We start from the raw sequence: 19237 nt of genomic DNA on the forward strand, positions 1-19237 counted from the left end.
GAAGGGACAGCTACCATGAAAATTTGTTAAGTACAGCCTTACTTTCCAGCTCTGCATTTTTATCACATACAAGATAGCACCAAACCCTGCCAAAAGCCTCACTTGGACCAAGAATGAACAAACTGTTTCCAAAGACATCATGACATTCAAACATTTTAACCTGGCATTAAACTTGATGCAAGCATCTGCCACAATCTGGGCAAAACATGGCACTGAAATACATCATCACCACTGAAGTAAGGTGCTGCCAGCTCTTAAGGAATACAAACCTACCCAGCACAAGTAATTACAATAAATGGATAAAGCTCTAGAGAGCCCCCATTCTCTTTGGAACATGGAGATGAGTGAAGGGGTCTGCAACATAACTACTTCTTGTAGTAGTTACTTCGTGTAGTAAATTTTGCATACCTCCATGAAAAAGCCCACAAAGTCCAACTAATAATATCATCAAGCTTCTTTTATGATGAATGAGGCATCAAGCAGCTCCAATGGTACAACTTCCAATCTACAGTTTTACAACCAATTAGTTTTATGCATAAATCTTGTTGCATCAAAACTGGCTTTGTATTTATGAATATTGAACTTATTCCTTTTAATTACTGCAAATTTAAATATGACTGAATAAACAGATCTGATGCCTGACATTTTTCAATGTCTTTGTTTTCAATGTCTTTGTTTTGATCACATTTTCTCCTTTCTCATTTTTCCAAGATTTCTCATTTGAGATTTTGGAAATCTTTTCAGGGAGTTTATGTCTGATTGAGGTGGAAGGAAAAACAATTTCAAGAGATCAAGTCTGAATAGAATTGAAAGCAACATTAGTAACAGAAATTCTGTGTATTGACACATTTTTTAAAAATGACTCAGAAAGTCACAGAATCATTTAGCTTGGAGAACATCTCAGATCATTAAGTCCAACTTTTGACTGAACATCAACATGTCAGATATGCGATGGCACTAAGTGCCACATCCAGTCGTTTCTCTTGAACACCTCCAGGGATGGTAGCTCCACCACCACCCTGAGCAGTCCATTCCAGTGTTTAAGAAGCCCCACTGTGAAGAAGTTCTGCCTGATGTCCAGCCTGAACCTCTCTGGCATAACTTGAGGCCATTTTCTTGTCTTATCACTGGTTACCTGGGAGAAGAGGCTGACCCCCACCTTGTTACAACCTCCTTTCAGGCAGCTGGAGTAACATCTTCCCTGAGCATCCTTTTCTCCAGGTTTAACAACCCCAATTCCCTCTGCTGCTTCTCAAAGGAATTACCCTCTAGAACCTTCACCAGCTTCATTACCCCCCTCTCTGGACATGTTCCAGCACCTCAATGTCTTCCTTGCAGCGACAGGCCCAGAACTGAATAGAGGACTTCAGGTGCAGCCTCAGAAATGCCGAGTACAGAGGGACTGCCCTGGTCCTGCTGCCCCCACTATTGCTGATACAGATCTGGATGCCATTGGCCTTCTTGGCCACCTGGGCACACACTGGAACACGTTCATCTAGCTGTTGACCAGCCCTCCTAGATCCTTTTCCACCTGACATCTTCCCAGCTGCTCTGTCTCCAGCCTGTAGTGCTGCCTGGGGCTCTTGTGCTCCAAGTGCAGGATCTGGAACTTGACTTTGTTGAATCTCATACCACTGGCCTTGGCCCATTGATCCAGCCTGCCCAGATCCCTCTGCAGAGTCTTCCTGCCCTCCAGATGATCAACACTCCTGCCCAGCTTGGTGTAGTCTGTAATCTGTCTGAGGATGGACCTGATCACCTCATCCAGATGATAAATGAAGATATTAATCAGGACTGGGTGCAATACTGAGCTCTGGGGAACAATACTGATGCACAGTAAACTGCTAAGCTTTATCCAGCTGCTACAATTCTATTCTGAAGGATTTGGGGGGCAAACAAAGTGCTGAACAGCAGACACATAACTACACATCTTCAGCTTGCCATTGAGAAAATATTTCCTACATGTGAATAAGATCAAGTAGGGTACTGGGAGGATGCACAGGAACAAACATACATTCCTCCTCCACCTTAAAAAGAAAAAAAAAAAAGCAAACCAAAACACATCAATCTTAAGACTAAATGCTTTCAAATACATAATTCTGTTGTGTTGCTGTAAAAAGATGCCCTCCTACACAAAATTCTTGTGGAAAAGGACTGGTTATATTATGTTGGACAACTCAGAATCAGGAGGGATCAGAGCATCAAGACATATTAAGGATACAATCAATAAATGCATCCTACCCTCCAAAGTAGTTCATCATTTTCTCTTCTATTTCAATATATACAGAAAGATCAATAATGGAGAAGGTTAATCTGACTTCCACTCAAAATGCAGGAGGTCTTGTTTTTCAAAGACCTTTAAGAAAGGAGTTAAAATACCAGAAGTACCTAACAAAGACAAAGTATGTTCTGACAAAAGAAGGAAAAGAGTCTTGGTTAAGAACTATAGTCAGTATCATAATAATTCATTATAAGTAGATGAAGGCAATTATGTTTGTTAATATCAGCACTAGAAGCTATATGCTGTATGTGTACATTTTATATATATTTATTTAGACACGCATAATACAGCACATGAATGTAACCACACTGTGCAACAATTTGAAAAACACCCGTGCTTTCCATTATCCAACTTACGGCCAGTTTAAAGCAGTAATTTAGGTCACTGAGCGCACAGCAAGAGAAGCTAGACATTATTTGCCCTACAGATACTTGAACTATTAAACCTTCACCTTAAAGAAGCCATTACCAAGATAAGATAGTGAAGAAAGAAGCTTGTTTGTTTTTTTTTCTCTATTCTGAAAAAAGAAATTTGAATTTTCACAACAAAAACAAAACACAATATGAAACTTGCATTGGACTCTGTTCAGTCCTTGCTGAACATCCCAGTCTGTGCCCAGATGTTCAGCCATGATCCAGTCTGGGTCCATGGGGCTGGGCAAAGCACCACAACTGGCCTGCAGCTGTCTGCAAACAGCTGTCCAGGTCAGAGCTTACAGAAGACCAGATCATCATTTGGCTGGTGTGCTCTTCTGGGCTGACCAATTCTCTTATGTCAGTCATGACCTTTTTTGTATAAATATTCAAATATGCAATAGAATCTGACATCTAAGTGGGTCAGATTGAAAGTCAATCTGATGAACACTGAAGTAACATTCTCACAACATTTAAACAGAGGGGAAAATACCAGCCATTGGCAAGTAGGCCAATGACCTATATTTCTGAAGTGACTGTTTAAGCATTTTATACTTAATTCAGAATTCTAAATAAGGCTAAGAACTATTTTAAACAATTATGTTTCAATTACATAAGACAATGACGACAAAATTAAAACTTAGACCTGATCCAATAACTCTCACTAGGTCTGCTAGTGTGGAGGAGGTGATAAATATCCACTTTCAGCTTTGAATTTCTTGTCTTTTCTCTGTGTTAAATCCTCTTTTACATTACAAAAATCCCAGTGTTCATTTTCTCTGTTCTGCCTACAGCCACCCCACCTCTGTGTTTCCCATCTGTCTACTCCTTTCTTGTTCTTCTTCAGCTAAATAACTCCTTAAAGATCTGTCTTGGCTCTGTTTGCCAGTTTAACTTGGCTAGCTCCAACACTAGGCTAGAAAGCTGCAGGTAACCCAGCTGCTTGGTTACCACCAGGCTATCAAGCACTCTTGCTACAGCTTTCTTAGCTTAATCTGTGTTCAGTTTCAGATTACAGGCTTTATCTATACCTCTTAAAAGCATTAATGTTTACTTCTAACATCTCAGTATTCAATATTGTACAATCAAAAAACCCAGTACATACTTCAAATACCAATACTAAAGAAGAATCTTCCTTATTCTCCCATCTCACTCTGCTCAATATTCGATTCTTTTAATGGTTCACTGTCCCATCTCTGAGGCTAAAGGCATTCTCCCTGCTCAGCATCTCTATCCACGCTTCCAGAAATTCAAATAAACAACTATGATAAAATGTCTTTTCAACACCAAAATTCAGTTCAACACTGAAAGGAAAACATTTAACTCTGGTTATAACAATTTGTGTAATTTCTCAGTTTCAAAGTGAGCAGCAAATAGAAGTAGCTGTCACAGCGGCTGATGTTTCATTTTCTGTACCATATCTTTGATGAAACTACAACTAGACACGATGTTTTATATTTATATCCCCTAAGGATATAAGGAGTCAGTTTCTATTCTTTCAACTGTCAAATTCTGTTCTAAAGAGTAAATTATCAAATTCCTTTCAGCAAAGGCCAAACTGAATTAGTCCAAGAAAACTATGAACACAGAGATATTCCAGTCACTTTGTTTACCTAATACATAGCAAACCTGGGACAAGAGTCAAAGGCTGATAAAGGCTTTTCCAGGGAAGAGGTCGCAACACTCAGCACTAAAGCACATGAAATGTTGCCTGAAATGTAAATACAAATTCAGAGGCAACCACCATTGTGACTGCTTCACAGCGTACACTGTACACTGCTTCATATTACATCAAAAAAGGAAGGTAATCAAGTATATTCTGCTGTCCCAAGATACAATCCATCTTGGACCGTTTGGGGCACAGCTAAATTGCCATGACTACATTAACTTAGCCTTACTAAACTGAAACTTTTTCTGTTACAATGTGCTACAACTAAAAGCATTATTGCTTCACAGCCATTAGGAATAGGCAAAAATCACAGTTTATCCTCATCACAATTTCTTTTACACAGTGGCAGAATCACTTGCTCCCCAATGTGTGGTTTTGTGCCTTTGATGATTCCCGAATACATACCTAACTGCACTTGACCCTAATGAATTGCATATCTGGCTGAGCAGGCTGTTTGGAATGTGACATCAAACACAGCCAGGCAGTCCTCTCCCTAGTCACTTTGTTGCTTACCAATATTACCAATCATACTGTATTCTCATAATATAAACTACAAATGTATATGAGAAAACCTGATCTCAGATGTGTGCAAAACACCATGGATAGTGAGCCATATGTGAGGGTTCTTGCAACATCAATATGCAGCTTTTCAGTGTCTGCCACAAAGTAATTTTATTTAGATCCTGAATGCTTCTCCTTATCATGAGTGGCAAACTCTGCTTAAGTCAGGACATCCACTATTTCTTCCTTACTCATAATATGCTGTGGCAGTAAAACAATAAATGCATTTAAGACACTGTCTTAAAATCCATATTGACTGATGCATATGAATATGGGGTGGGGAAGCAGAAGGAGGCCTAAGTTTTACAGAATATCAAATAACAAAAAGTAAAAGACAAAAAAATCCACCCATAGAATATTTAGCCTACAGAAAATTGTAAGCATAGAGAACATCTCTAACCTTTAATCATGAACATGGGTAACAAACACCTCTGTATCTCAAAACTTACTGCACGGACCTAGAACACGATTGCTCTTTACAAGAAGATTTAAAAAAAAGAAACTGGACTGACATTTGAAAAATATGACTGCCAAAAGAAAAGTTTAACTTTGCTTAAAAACATTAGTGATTTGAACATTTCTTTAAGAGTTGAGAGGCCTAGATTAGTTTCCTCTACACCTTGAGAAGACTGAAGCATGAAGTTCTTACATCAACACAGTGTATTCCAACCACAAGTCTATGGAACAGCCTAGGGGAATAAATTTTTAAATCCTTCCTTGAAGCTCTCTATGTGGGGAGAATGGGTGAGGTCACTTGGCTTGCTCAGCCTAGAAAATAAGAGACTGAGGGAAGGCCTCACGTGGTCTACAGCTTCCTCAGAAGGGGAAACAGAGGGTCACACATTGATCTCTTCACTCTCATGAACACTGATAGGACCTGAGGAAATAGCATGAAACTCTATAAGGGAAGGCTTTGGCTGGGTATCAGAAAAGGGTTCTTTATTCAGAGGGTGTTCAAGCCCTTGAACAGGGCCCCCAGGGAACTGGTCACAGCACCAAGCCTGGCACAGTTCACAAAGCACTTAGAAATGCTTTCAGACACATGGTGCCATTTTTGGCTTTACCAAAATGCAGGGCCAGGAGTTGGCCTTGATGATCCTTGTGGGTCACTTCCAACTCAGGATATTCTACGATCCTACAATGACAAGCAAAATACTCAGCTGTAAATGAAAGGCCTTCTGTTTTGTCTCGCTGACCTCAGTATGTGTGTGCAATTCCTCTGCAGCTTGTATTTTAACAGAAGTATTTGTACATATGTATCTGAATACATCTCAGTAACATTCAGTAAATTCACACTTTTTGGGCAGACATGTGATGTGCTAGAACAGTAGTAGAGTCACTGAGTTTTAGCTCCCGTGCTTTGAAAGTTTTAACATTATTTAAAAAAATAACACCACAATTTGAAAGAGTCATGAAACTCTCATTTAGCTCAAAAATAATTGTACTTTTCTGAGAGTCATAGCACATTGCTTTTGGCCACTAGCTGTACTTCCAGCAAGATGCACACACTCAAAGGGAGCAACTGATATGCCTAAAAACCTAAGTGACTAAATCACCCTAAATACCAAAGGTACTCACACACACTCAGCTGGCAGTCATTGCAACATGGCATAAAAAATTACATTGTATATCCCTTCAATGTCCTGAAAAGTTCATCTTTCTAAGAAATATCTTAATCTGACTAAGGAAAGACTGTTACCAAATATTCTATTTGTTCATACTCTGCAGCTGTGCTGTGAGAACACCTAGGGGTTTTAAAACAATGAATCCGCTTGTTCAATTTATTATAGTGTATAAATATAAACAGCCCAGAGCATGTGGTTCCTCAAGGCAAAAGGTATAAGCGCTACAATTCTCTCATTACACTATGAAGATTTGAACAATCCAGCTCCTTATGGCTACAGACAACAGCTGCTCAGTTAATCAAAGATAAACCTAAACAAATAACTGGATGTCAAAAGTCATTAAACTTACCTGACAGGCATATGTATGTTAAATATTCACCCTGACCCCCAGTAGCTAGAAAAGGAATCTTTTTTTTTGTTCTTCTTTTCACTTGAACAGCTCCCAGCATCCTTTCATCATGTGGGGCAAAAATCTCTTTGCTGATTGCAGATTTAGCATTCATCGTAGATCACAGGTATAGCAGACTGGTGCTCTCTAAAAATAAAAATCATAAATTAAAAAAAAAATCATAAATATAAAACAATATTAGAAATTCTTAAGTGGTATCAAAGTCCACAATATTAGAAACTATTAAGTTATATCAAAGTCTACTTAAAAACTCTGACCTTCAAAGAAAGTTTCTAATGCCTCAAAGAATTTAGAAAATAATTTCGTATTTGTAAAGGCAGAATTTTCAAAGTATTTAAGTGTCTTCACTGAAGTTCTCCACACTTCTTAAATTTGCTCATACAAGCTTAGCTTATTTTGGGCAGAAGCATTAGCACTTCAGTATGTTGCAAAATCTTCTCAGAGAAACACCCTGTTTAACTTCATGCAGCATAAAAGCTTCATTGATTCCCCCTCTGATAACTGAGGGAAACTCGGATCTGTGTCCCACATACACAGGGAAAGCACTGCAAGGGCTTAGGGAAGGAGCACCGTGGTTGTGCTGGCACACAAGAAGTCACGTTCACAGAGGACAGAGACAGCTTCAGACTTGGTGAGACTGTTCCTTCAGGAGCACTGCTCCTGGTGACAGCACCTGATTGCACAGCTCTTGCATCTCTTGCAGCTTTAGCACCTCATCCCCTCAACTCTGGAATTACTGACTGGGCAACTGCACAGGAAACAGTGTCAGAGACACCATCGGGATCAACACAGACAAAACCACACCTCTACTTTTGGGCTGTGTCATTTTGACTCAGGTCAGTTCCTCAATGTGTTTCGTAACAAAACAGCACAGTTGACTTAGGAGAGACATTTGTTTCAGGAGAGACATACACATACATATAGGAAAAAATTATTGTAGAGAACAGGGAGGGAGGAGGGAAGCTGCTTAGTCATGTACATCCCAAAAAACAAACCTCACCACAGCCTGCAGAGGGGCCTAACTAAAGGAGGGACAACTGAGAGGGGACATTAACAGGTTCTTTGTGCAAGCTGTAACTCCCATTAGTTCTGCACTGACTCTTGTAACACATACCCAGGCTCCCATTCATGGAAACTGCTGAATGACACCTTTAATTGTCCCAATGTAATGACACTCCAATGCACATATATTAATTTACACATTTCTGTATTACTAAGACTTTAAAGCTGACAGATCTTTTTGACATCCTTAGTTTCCTTAGTACGAAAATGATTATACTCAAGCCTGAACTACCTGATAATTCTGCCTGTGGGATCATTTGATATTTGCCATAATTTAAAATAAATGTAAATAAACTACAGTCAAATTAGATTATAAACCCAAGAGGGCCACGGATCCACTATTTTTTGTGCACATACTACCAGCAAGGTAATTGCCTAAACACTTACAGTCTCAACGTTTTGTTGTCACTATTTATGACATTTCCTTATCTTAAAAAAATGGGAAAATTAAAAAAAAAAACGAAACTACACATGAGACAGCACAACTTAGTCCAAACTTAATTCACCACCTGCTAATTTTGGGATGCAAACAGAATCCTGTGCCAAAACAATCTGTAACAGCATACCTCAGTTAACCAACATAGTTATTTGAATTCTGACGTGTTTTAGCATCAGATCATTTTAGATGAACCTTTAAAAAAGTGAATTGGATTTAAAAATTGTCTCCATCAAAAGAAAAATCCAGATCAATTTCAAGGGATCAAAGAATGCATACCTCCTGACAAGCTGTGATCTTATAAATCCCAACATCTTAGTTATCTATCCTTTAAAATGAATACTTACATGACAACAGAATCAAAAGAATAAACTTACATGTTAGTTACTTAGAAAAAAGTTCTGAAAGAAAATGTGTTGTTTTCACATTCATCACATACTTCTCTCTTCTTCTGTGTTATAGAAATATTTGCAGAGTACATCATACCAGCATTTAAACTGTTAGAACACTGCAACTAGCTTTTGGGTTAATTTTTTTTCCTTTTTTTAATTCAAGGCCACTGTTAACAACAGTGGATTTAAACACCCAGACCTCCTCCTGACTGAACTAGAGACTGATAATCTTTGCAAAACCCAGACCTTCATGCGCCTAAAGAATTTTCAATGAATAGCTTTTTGGGAAAACACACAGAAGTGCTGTCAGGTTAAAAGACACTCAAGTGACATTCAACTGAAAAAGTGCTTTCCAGATTGCAATGATTTGATGCTGTTAATTCTGCAACTGAGTTGTTGAATAGATGTTTTCAGACATTTTCTTAATGGTCACGGACTGTAAAATAAATATGACTTCAAAGATTTCTCAGGGATGTAAAGGCTTCCTGGATTAAGAGAAGATGCAAGTTTTTCTTACCTACAGTATCACAAAACCTTAGTGGTTTATTGCTGCATGCTGCCACTGGCTTTGACATTAAGTTGGTTTGTATACATTTACCAGAAGCTGTACACAGACACAGCAGATACCTGGACTGTAACTGGAACCTCCAACTAAGGTGTGGACTCCTGACTTCAGAGATTGTGATCCTTGATCCTTCTGTTCCCAGAATTTGGGCTGACAACAGCTTCAGAAGCCATATTCAAACAATCTAACAGTGTGTACTTGACACAACTGCCAAATCTGATGTGAAAACTGACACTAACACAAACTATAAAAGCCCTTTTATTTACAGAAGAAAATAACTAACTGTGCCGTGTACAAACAGACTTCTGAGATTGAGATGTCAATATAGTTTAGATGAAGTTGTTTTTCATAGGTCAAAAAATCAGCAGCTGAATTCAAATAAGCAACCTTCTCCTATGCACTAGTAGAGGTATGGAGAAGACCTCTGTTTAAATAAGTAAAGCCTTCCAATGCTCCCTGTTTTCACAAGTGTAGATAATACAATCTCTGACAGTTTTACTTAAAAAAAAAAATATACACTTCCTCAAGGAACATGAATAAGTCTCATTTTTTCCCATTCTCCAACAAAATCCCTCGTTTCCTTAAACAAAAACAAAACAAAACAAAACCCTTGCCTGTACGTGCACAACTTCATGTTGTATATGCATATTTCTTTGCAAAATTATGTTTTCTCTTGGTGCACATTCCAGGACAAATTCAAACCATCAGGAGTTTCCACTCAAGGCCCTTATGAACTCATGCACTGGAACACAAACATTTTCCTCCCATTTGTACTCAAATACAAAATAAAATCCTGGATTTCTGAGCACTCTCTGAGGATCTCTGAGCACTCTCAGACAGTGCATTGCTGCTTGCAGCATTAACCCCTCTGAGGTAAGGGGGATTAAAATGTTCCAGTAAACCTAAGAGTTCAGAAAGAGAGACCACATTTCCTACCTCACATGCTTTGTTCCACATATTTACTTCCACTCAAATTATTATACTGATGCTTTTAGGCTAAACAAAGACCCCCTTTTTCTTCTGCAATTTTTCACTCCATCTACTATAGCATTATGGAACAGAATGTCAGCATTTACACTGTGGCCCCAGCACAAAGAAGAAACACAGAGAGGAAAGATTCCTGTGTGGATTTGAAAAAGTGCCCGCAATGCGCTGCTCATTTGCATCTTCTCACATCTTCCTCTACTACAGTTCTTCTCTACTATATTTCTATCACTAAAAGCTCCCTCTGTGAACAGCTGACTATTCCTCTAGAAGTATGTGAGGGGGCAACAATTAAAGGCAATTTCTTAAAAAGAAGATTAAATAAAACCAAGATAATTAAGCTGAATCCTTAATGCATCCCACATGTTCAATAACAAAAAAAAACTGGACAGTTTTCTGGTCAGCCAGAATCTCAGACTGTTTTCAGGCACACAGCCAGCAAATGGCTAATTTATCTTTACACCCACATGTTTCATAGGACTCTGTGCAAATAAGTGGAAAAAAAGGGATTTACAGTATCTTTGTTGAGGGTATAGGTATGCAGAAAGGAAACTAATCCTCAGCATTCAGAATTCAAATAGGAGTAAATTACAATACAAAGCAAGAGCTGGAAAAGGACATAAAGGTTTCCAAAAAAAAGGAAAAAAATGTTCAGTATGCTAAACCTGGCTGTTTTTAAGGATCTTCAGTTTAATCACAAACAGGGAAGGGCTCACAGGACAGGCTAACCACTGAAATGCTGCCTGCAGTGTGAAATCATCTGAGCAACCAACTATTCTTGGAATAGTAACTCTAGCAAGCACTCAAATCTGCTTTTAATAAAGCCACTATCCTGAAAGATGACATCTACTTAAGGAAATAATTGCAAGACACTGTTGCCAAAAAACCAGCTTTTGCTATTGTGATACTTGCCTGGTATTTACTTGCTGGAAGTGTTTAAACTTCTTTGAGTATTACAGGTCATCAAAATCCTGTATTTGCTGTCATCTCAAACAAATAGCTAGTACAATTCTGAAAAAAAGCAGAAAAAACCAAACATTTAAAACCCAAGGCAATTAATTTATAAATCTTTAAAGAGCAAATATTAAAGCAGACAAGTTTTAAAAGTTGGTTTGCAATACATTTATTAAGTGTAACTTTATCCTAGAGGAATAACACCAAGTTTAATTAGCTTTGCATACAGGGATCAAATCAGTTGATCAACCTTATTCTGAAACAGTCGAGGTAAAATCTTTAAAATGCTTGAACATAAAAAATAAATCAGATCATCTTCTGTCATCCTATTTTCAAATCTAACTTTGCTTGAAAGATATTTATTTAAATTAGGACAATAGCAGCAGCCACTGTAGCAGCCAGAAACATTCCATTACTTCCTATTAACACGGGTTTACAACTTTTAGAAGTATTTACTGAGAAAGCTTCAATCATTCTCCAGAGTTATTTGTAGGCTGTCACATTTCCAATTTATTTTTCCAAATAACTTCTCAGCTAAGACTGGTTCATTTGAATAATGTATTAATTCTAAAATATGAAAATCATTAAATTAGAACTGTATTTGTAGCAGTTCAAACTAGAAACAAGAAGTGTGTTTTCACTTACATATGTAATTACAAAATAAACTGCCCAATCACGCTGAATAGGACATAGGCAGACTTCAGAGAGCAACAGCGCCTAAATGGAAAACTTGAATCTTACATGCTAAAGTAGTAACTTCTTTCTGTCTTTTAAGTGAAGGTTTATATCATAGCCCACCTAATCCAAGACCAACACATGGCAGAATTTACTGTAAATTTGAAATACAAGCCTTAACTTTGTTTTTAATCAAGACATTGTTTGGTTATGGGAATTTTGCAGAATTGTTTACTGAAACCTTCAAGAAGCCTTGTTTGAATCACTGAATTTCTCAAAAGCGCCTAGAATAAGCAAAAGAAACATGAAAGACTATACTGGCTACCATACTGTGTGGTCTGAGAACATATGATGTTTTTAGTGAAGGAAAAAAAAATTGGAGAGGAGAAGTGCACATTAATAGGATCTAAGAGTCAGACAGAAGCAGTAAATGCCTCAATGCTCAACACATTTCTTCACCTGAGGCAGGCAGCCTGAGGCCCTGGGCATTTCCTATAACCTTTCATTACAAGGGAAGTTGATTTGGATTCTGTGCAAGTAGTATGGACCTACAGATTTAAAGAGATAAAAAGCTCTAAATGGAATACACATTTATAGAGACAGAAAAAAAAAGGAAGGTACTTTTGAGTTTATTTAATCTGTAACACAATCTTAAAAAAAAAAATACACCTAGAAGTTTGGTACACCCTCTTCCATCACCTCATAAAAAACCCAAACATCTCCTTACAAAGACAGATTATCAGGGACACCACAGAAATCCCATAAATGGGCAAATGAGAACCAGTCCCACTTGCATGTGGAAGACAGAGCAGCTGCTTTCATTTCTGCACTCTGCTCTGCTGAGTGAAATACATACACAGAGGCTCATGGTAAGTAATACCTGTACTTCCTCAAGGAAGATGCAGAAAAAGCAGAAGATGCAGTATCACTTCATTCTTTTGAGACTGTGCCCCTAAACTGTTTCTAAATGGTACTGAAAATTAAGTAGGAGGTGACATAAAGCACCAGAAACATCTTGAGGGATGGGTTACTGTATATTCCAGGTCATATATCATGCTCTGAAAAGAAAACAGCAATTCCAGATCTAGAAGCTAAGGTCCTAGTAAACAGTGTCATAGATCCCAGCTCACAAAAAGGATGTAATACTGAAAAGAATGTAAAATACTGCAATCTGGGAAAAATCCAACTCAAATGTAAGACATAACATTTCTGTACTGTGATTCTGTGTGTGAATAGCTGCAGGCTGTTAGTAGATTATTTTAAATAGGTGCGCAGAAAACAAATATATATTGAAGAACTGCAGCAAATCAAAATTAATTTCTGCTTATGTTTTCACAGCATTCTGGATCAAAACTATATTCGTAAGAAATTAATAAAATAATAATGCAAGAATCAGTGGACACTGATTCTTTCAGCATTTTCTCAACCGCCAAAAGCAGCTGTGTTCCCTAAATGTGCCTTCCCTGGAACTGGTATGAAAAGCAGGAGGTGTTTCTGTGAGTTGCCCCAGGGAGGCAAAGGCATCTCTGCAGAGGAGGTACAGCCCTCTCCAGGTCTTTCTGAGTGAAGAGCAACAGTTAGAGACCCACTCAGATTCTCCTTGCAAGAATCCCACAATCTGAAAGTCATTATTATTTTAAGAATGTAAGAATTTGAAAATAAAGATGGACAACACCACATTAAACAGCACCCCCCAATCTACAAAACTGTTTACCAAAAGTCAGTCAAGAACTTCTTGGAAGCCTGTGCTGGAGTCATCCTTTTTTAACAGGAACATTTCGAATCACACAGATTCACCAAGAAATTTAGGAACGACCAGATGTTATAACAAAGCCACAGAGAGACCAGATTTGCATTTGTAAAAATTTGCCCTAGGACACTGGGACATTAACAACAGTAAGAGCTACTACTTTTGCATAACAACATTGTACATCGTAGTCTTAAGAGGTTAGCTTAATTCTTATGACCTTTTAGAAGTGTTTAGATCTTAAGACCAGTTATTAAAACCAACCTTAGACTTTCATTTGCAGGAGGAACTGCCACAGTTTCTTCTGCCATTCCTCACAGATTTCTTCCTCCAAACACCTCACCTCTCTAGGCCTTTTCCCTTTACCCTACATCTTTTCCGAAATGCAATCCTCAAGTCTGGACTCACAGCTTCATTGATGGTAACAGAGTCAAGTGAAAGAACTATTTGTTGGGTCTTTGGAACAGGCTCCCCAGGTAAATGGTCACCTTACCAAGCCTATCAGAGTTCAGGAAGCATCTGGACAATGCCCTTATCATATGGTTTAGTTTTAGGTAGCCCTGTGAGGAGAAAGGAGTTGAACTTAGTGGCTCTTATGGGCCCCTACCAACTCAAGATTTACAAACTATAAGGAGTGAGCTACTGCCTTATACAGCTACTGCCATAAATAGTCAGCGAAACACAAGAGCTTCACTTCAACATCTACCATGTTCTTCAATCTTTTTGTGGGAAAGGAAAAAAAAAAAAGAAATTTGACACCTGAATAACTAATTATTCCAACTTAACAGGGGATTTTTGTATTTACTGCTTTAAGGCTATTTCTCCTACTGTACAATAGTTTTATAGTCCAATTCTGTCTTTTAACACTTGCAGTTCTCTAGACTGACACTCACCAAAAGTCAGGAGGTACATTCTGTGTGCCATCACTTTGGACAGTTAAAAAGGGTTTGAGACATAACACAGCTTCCTTTCGCTCTTCCAGTAAGAACTAGAAAGATACCAACTCCTTAGAATACATTCCTAAATAATTTGTTTCTACATCTTATGCTACTTTCATGTGAACCCAATTTCCTCAGTTAATCCAATGTGACTAATATCACGTGGGACAGCATCAGAGGCACCATTAAAGCAGTTCCAAATTATTCACATGGCCTAATACTTTATCACAAACCCAAATCAACTGATCTGAAGTTCAATTGTTTGTCCGTATTTTGGCAAAGAAAAATCACTAAAAAATGAAATTAAAGGATACTGGTGAGAAGGAGCAGCCATGGTCCTCAAGGAAAGGGGAACTAGTAGAAAGGGCTGTAGTTTAGAACATGCACAATTTCTTTCAGTAGTTTGTGTTGTTTCTCATTGAACTTATGACCACCACGAGCACTTGTTCTGGCAGAAATTATTGATTTCCTTTTGTACTTCTCTTCCTTGTGACAGCATAAATGCTTCTGTGGTAGTGCAGTGAACTAGACGAGAATTAATCCAGTTTTAAGCTATCTTAAAAAAATAGTGATTTCTTTTGGTTTTACTCAGATCAAGCTCCCTGATACAGTGCACTCCACAGCTGTGTGTCAGTACACACGAATGAAGTGCAGGTGGTAAGATTAGGGCTCCCATGGGCCCCTAGCAGTGTTAGTTTACAAGGATCATGAAATTGTGCTTTAAAGAGAGAAGAACCCAAAATGTCATGTACTTTCATCAAATATTGAAATCACTGACAGAAGACATGGCATGGAGCCAATCTAGACAAAATTTTTCAAAATCAAAACTTGCTACAAAGAACCAAACTTACTAAAAAGTGCTAAAACAGGAGCTCATATGGGTCTCCTTGAAAAGAAAAAAATGGGCCTCAAAATAGTATAAAATTTCTTGGTATACTGACTCCATTATTTGTTGGCTTAAACAGAGAGGTAGCAAAAGTCAGGTTAAAAGTCTGTCTCTGTTACACAACTATCAGAACTGTTGCCTATAGGAATACACAAAACAAATGATGCAAAGCTATTACTTCAATATAGCACCCATAACTACAACACACTAACTCACATCACCTACTCTGTCAAGATATCTCACAGGAACCAGATTCTGACTTATTAAGTACTGATAATTGAAAAAAACACATTAAATGGATTAATAATTTAGTGTACAGGTTGCCAGAGAGACAGGTTATTCCTACAGCATCAGCTGAAGGTGTTTTAAAGAAAGAAAATATAAAACCCCACAAAACTGGCACATAGTACTCTTACCACTTGCTTTCTCCAATTAGTATAATTCAGTACACTCTGAAATCAGGTTTTACAAATCCTCCCAGTTCCATTTCCATTTCCATTCCTCCTCACATAACTGATATTGGTACAAGTTGCAGCTGTCCATTAAATTAAATATCCCAAAAGAGAAGGAGGGAACAAAGTCAGGCCTGTCAGGCTAAATATTTTCAATTTTCTAAACTGCAACCTGCAACACCCACACCAGAAAAAAAAAAGAAAATGTTCCTTTTATTACTTTAATGCTGAGGAAAAGTACAAAAGCATAGTAATACATTGGGACAAGACAATAAAAGATAACATCAAGGTATTAAAGCATTTTATTTCATCCATCAAAGGTGAATCAACATTCCTTGGTAAATATAAATAGTGGGGTTTTTTCAATCATTCCAAATGCCTAAGAAGAATAACTTACTAGCAAAATGCATAATGCTTTTAAGAATGAAATATATGCACTTCTGGGGATATTAAGATCTCTGTAAGAGCAGACACACCTCTATGAACTACTACATGAATGTTTTTATTGAGGGAAAACAAACACTGTAATAGTAGTAAACCATCTGTTGGCTGTGTGCTGATACTTTGCAGCAGTTAAATAAACAGTTTTTCTTTCTGGCAAATAACACAACCTGAACACATTTCTGACATGATGCATACTTCTTTCCAAGAATCTTCCAGCAGTTACAAGGATCACTTACTTCAAAATGGGTGAGTTCAACAAAGCTTGCAAAATTGCAGAGTGTTCTGCAAACTTAAGAAATTACAAACAAAAATAAAATGGTCTGATCCAGTGTTTTGCTCAAGGGATGTTATCAGCTCAGAAATGATTAAAAGTGTCATCCACGGCTTCTAGCCCCCACTATGTTTGATACTTAGCTCTGCTCTCCTGACAGAATCTATTTAAGAAAACCATGACTGCAAACAGACCTTGTACATTGAAATTTATGGGGTTTTGTGCGGGTTTTTATTTTTGGTTGGTTGGGTTTGAGGACTGACCTGTTCAATCTTAGAGAAAGCTGAGAAAAACCTAGATAGGAAACTACTGGCTTTTCTCCTCTCATCTCAAGTAAGTTCTCCTTAATTATTTTCATAGTAATTTGCAATCAGTTATCAGTGGTAGAATTGTTTTATTTTAATAGCTAGAAAGTTTCCATCAAACATGGCAATGCAGAAATTTTGTCAAGTGATAGCCTCTTGGGAAGAATACAGTCTTCTTTCAAAATAAAAATATAAATAAAATACCATTGTCCCCTCTGCACTCCTTGCAGGGAACAAGCAGGAACTTCTTGAGGTAGGGGAAGGTTTCATCAGGTTTATGGATGCGGACAAACCATTATGTTTTAGATTAGTATCTCTTACAGATCAGTGTGGTATTAATCAATGTATGGGATACCTGTAAAACATATAGCAAGATTTTCCAGTTCTACATTAAATTCTGAGAACAACAGTATAACAGCACAGTGAAGGATGAAAGAATTATGGTAACCTAGACAGCCCAAGCAAACAAAAAATATTTCTATTATGTCTTTTTATAGTTTGCCAAGGAAGAGACTGGAATGCCTTTATTTGAGGTGAAAACATTAGGAGAATCATGTCTATTTTGCATGCCTGAAACTAAGACAATACAACATGAGGGTGAGAAGGTGGATGAAGGAGTAACACCGACATTTGTTAGGAAGCATCCTGTCCAGGGAGCGAGGATGCAGCAAGACAGTACAACACAAACCCCCTGTATCATCCACTTCGTACATTTAGGAGTGGTTCCATGCTTATTGCACACAGAACTTAGACTTACAGGCACCAGAAATCTACCAATTTCCCACGTCAAAGTAAGAGGGCTGTTTAAAAAAAAAAAAAAACAAAAACAACAAAACAAACAAAAACTATGACAAAATATACAATGTATGTCTTCCTTCAGACAAATCCCAGAAGACACCAGCTCAATCAATTATCAGACACCCTTCCAACTTAAATGTCAACCAGCATTTTGCAATGAATAATTTATGCTGTCTCTAAAGAGCAGGCACAGCTATGGACCCTGAAATAATATAATCTCTCAGTATATCTCCACAGGCTTATGAAAAGGTAATTTTAGCACCAAATGCATACTTGACTGATAAATACACATTTTAAAATTGAGTGGCATTTTCAATTTTCCCCTATCAGATTAGTATGTATAGTAACTGACAAGGTCCACAGCAACAAAGCCTCTGCAACAATTCTGTGCCAAAATCAACTTCATACAACCCACATCATATTTTACATGGCCACACCCCTAGATAAAATGGCATTCAACGAAAGGAACAAGTACATATTCTGAGTTTTATTTCACAAATGCATTCTGCGCCAACAGCAGGAAGAAATATATTACATCTTTAACTAAGACATCTGAATACAAGGTAAGGGAAAACAACTGACAGCCACATAGCCCTGGCTGTGGTGTGCAGCCTAGAAAACAAATTCATGTAGATACAGATGTGTTTATCTCAAATCACTCTTCTTCTACCATAAACAGCCTTATGAAAATCCTCCTCCTATACAAAACCTAACCATCACTACACAACAGTAGCAACTCATACAATTGCTCAAGGACAGAAATTTGCAGTTACAGATAAGAATACTGTTTCAAAGAGAAAAAAAATCTAGTCCTGTCCTCAACCAACAGAAGCTTTTCAGTAGTGGCTTATGCCAGATAAACTGTGGGATGTTACCAAATAAAGGGGTCAACATCCTTCATCTCCCAGTATTTTCCTGATTCATTAGAACACTCAACCTATACTAAAATTTGCAGCTGCACATTAGTATCAAAACAGTGAGACTGTGGGAGGACTATGCACTACTCTTGGCAGTAATCTACAGTTCACTGGGTTAATTCATTCTTCAACCTTACCCTCATCTCTGCACATTCCTCTATAACCAAGTCCTAAAATTACATTCTTAAAATTTATTATTTTTGAATCCTGAACCCATTTCAGAGACAATGATATGTCCCTGTTACAGTCAACTTATAGACTCAACTGCAGTTTTTATCTTTTTCTTTCTTTACTCAACAGGACCTACAACCTCTACTAATTGTAACACCACACTTTTTTAAAAGCTATTAAACTACTTGGCCTTTGTAATCCAACAACCAACATAAGTAGTTAAAAGCAATTCCATAATTCAGTAATTAACTGCTTACATACAGCACCCAGAAAATTTTGTAA

General features: G+C 37.7%; 1 protein-coding gene across 3 annotated transcripts in view; it reads right to left on the reverse strand.

The window, feature by feature from the left end:
- Positions 1-19237, reverse strand: part of STXBP6 (syntaxin binding protein 6) — a 95652-nt gene that overhangs the window by 52904 nt on the left and 23511 nt on the right. For 2 of the 3 annotated variants that reach the window (XM_077180387.1, XM_054634779.2), the window contains exons 2-3: positions 11310-11408; positions 6899-7084 (exon numbers count right to left, since the gene is read on the reverse strand). The exons of the other annotated variant lie outside the window; for it this stretch is intronic. In XM_077180387.1, coding sequence (XP_077036502.1) covers positions 6899-7052 — 154 coding nt within the window. In that variant the 5' untranslated portion in view covers positions 7053-7084; positions 11310-11408. The remainder of the gene's footprint in view (positions 1-6898; positions 7085-11309; positions 11409-19237) is intronic. 3 annotated transcript variants of the gene reach the window in all.

The sequence above is a fragment of the Agelaius phoeniceus genome, chromosome 6, assembly GCF_051311805.1.
Source record: "Agelaius phoeniceus isolate bAgePho1 chromosome 6, bAgePho1.hap1, whole genome shotgun sequence".
Lineage (NCBI taxonomy): Eukaryota > Metazoa > Chordata > Aves > Passeriformes > Icteridae > Agelaius > Agelaius phoeniceus.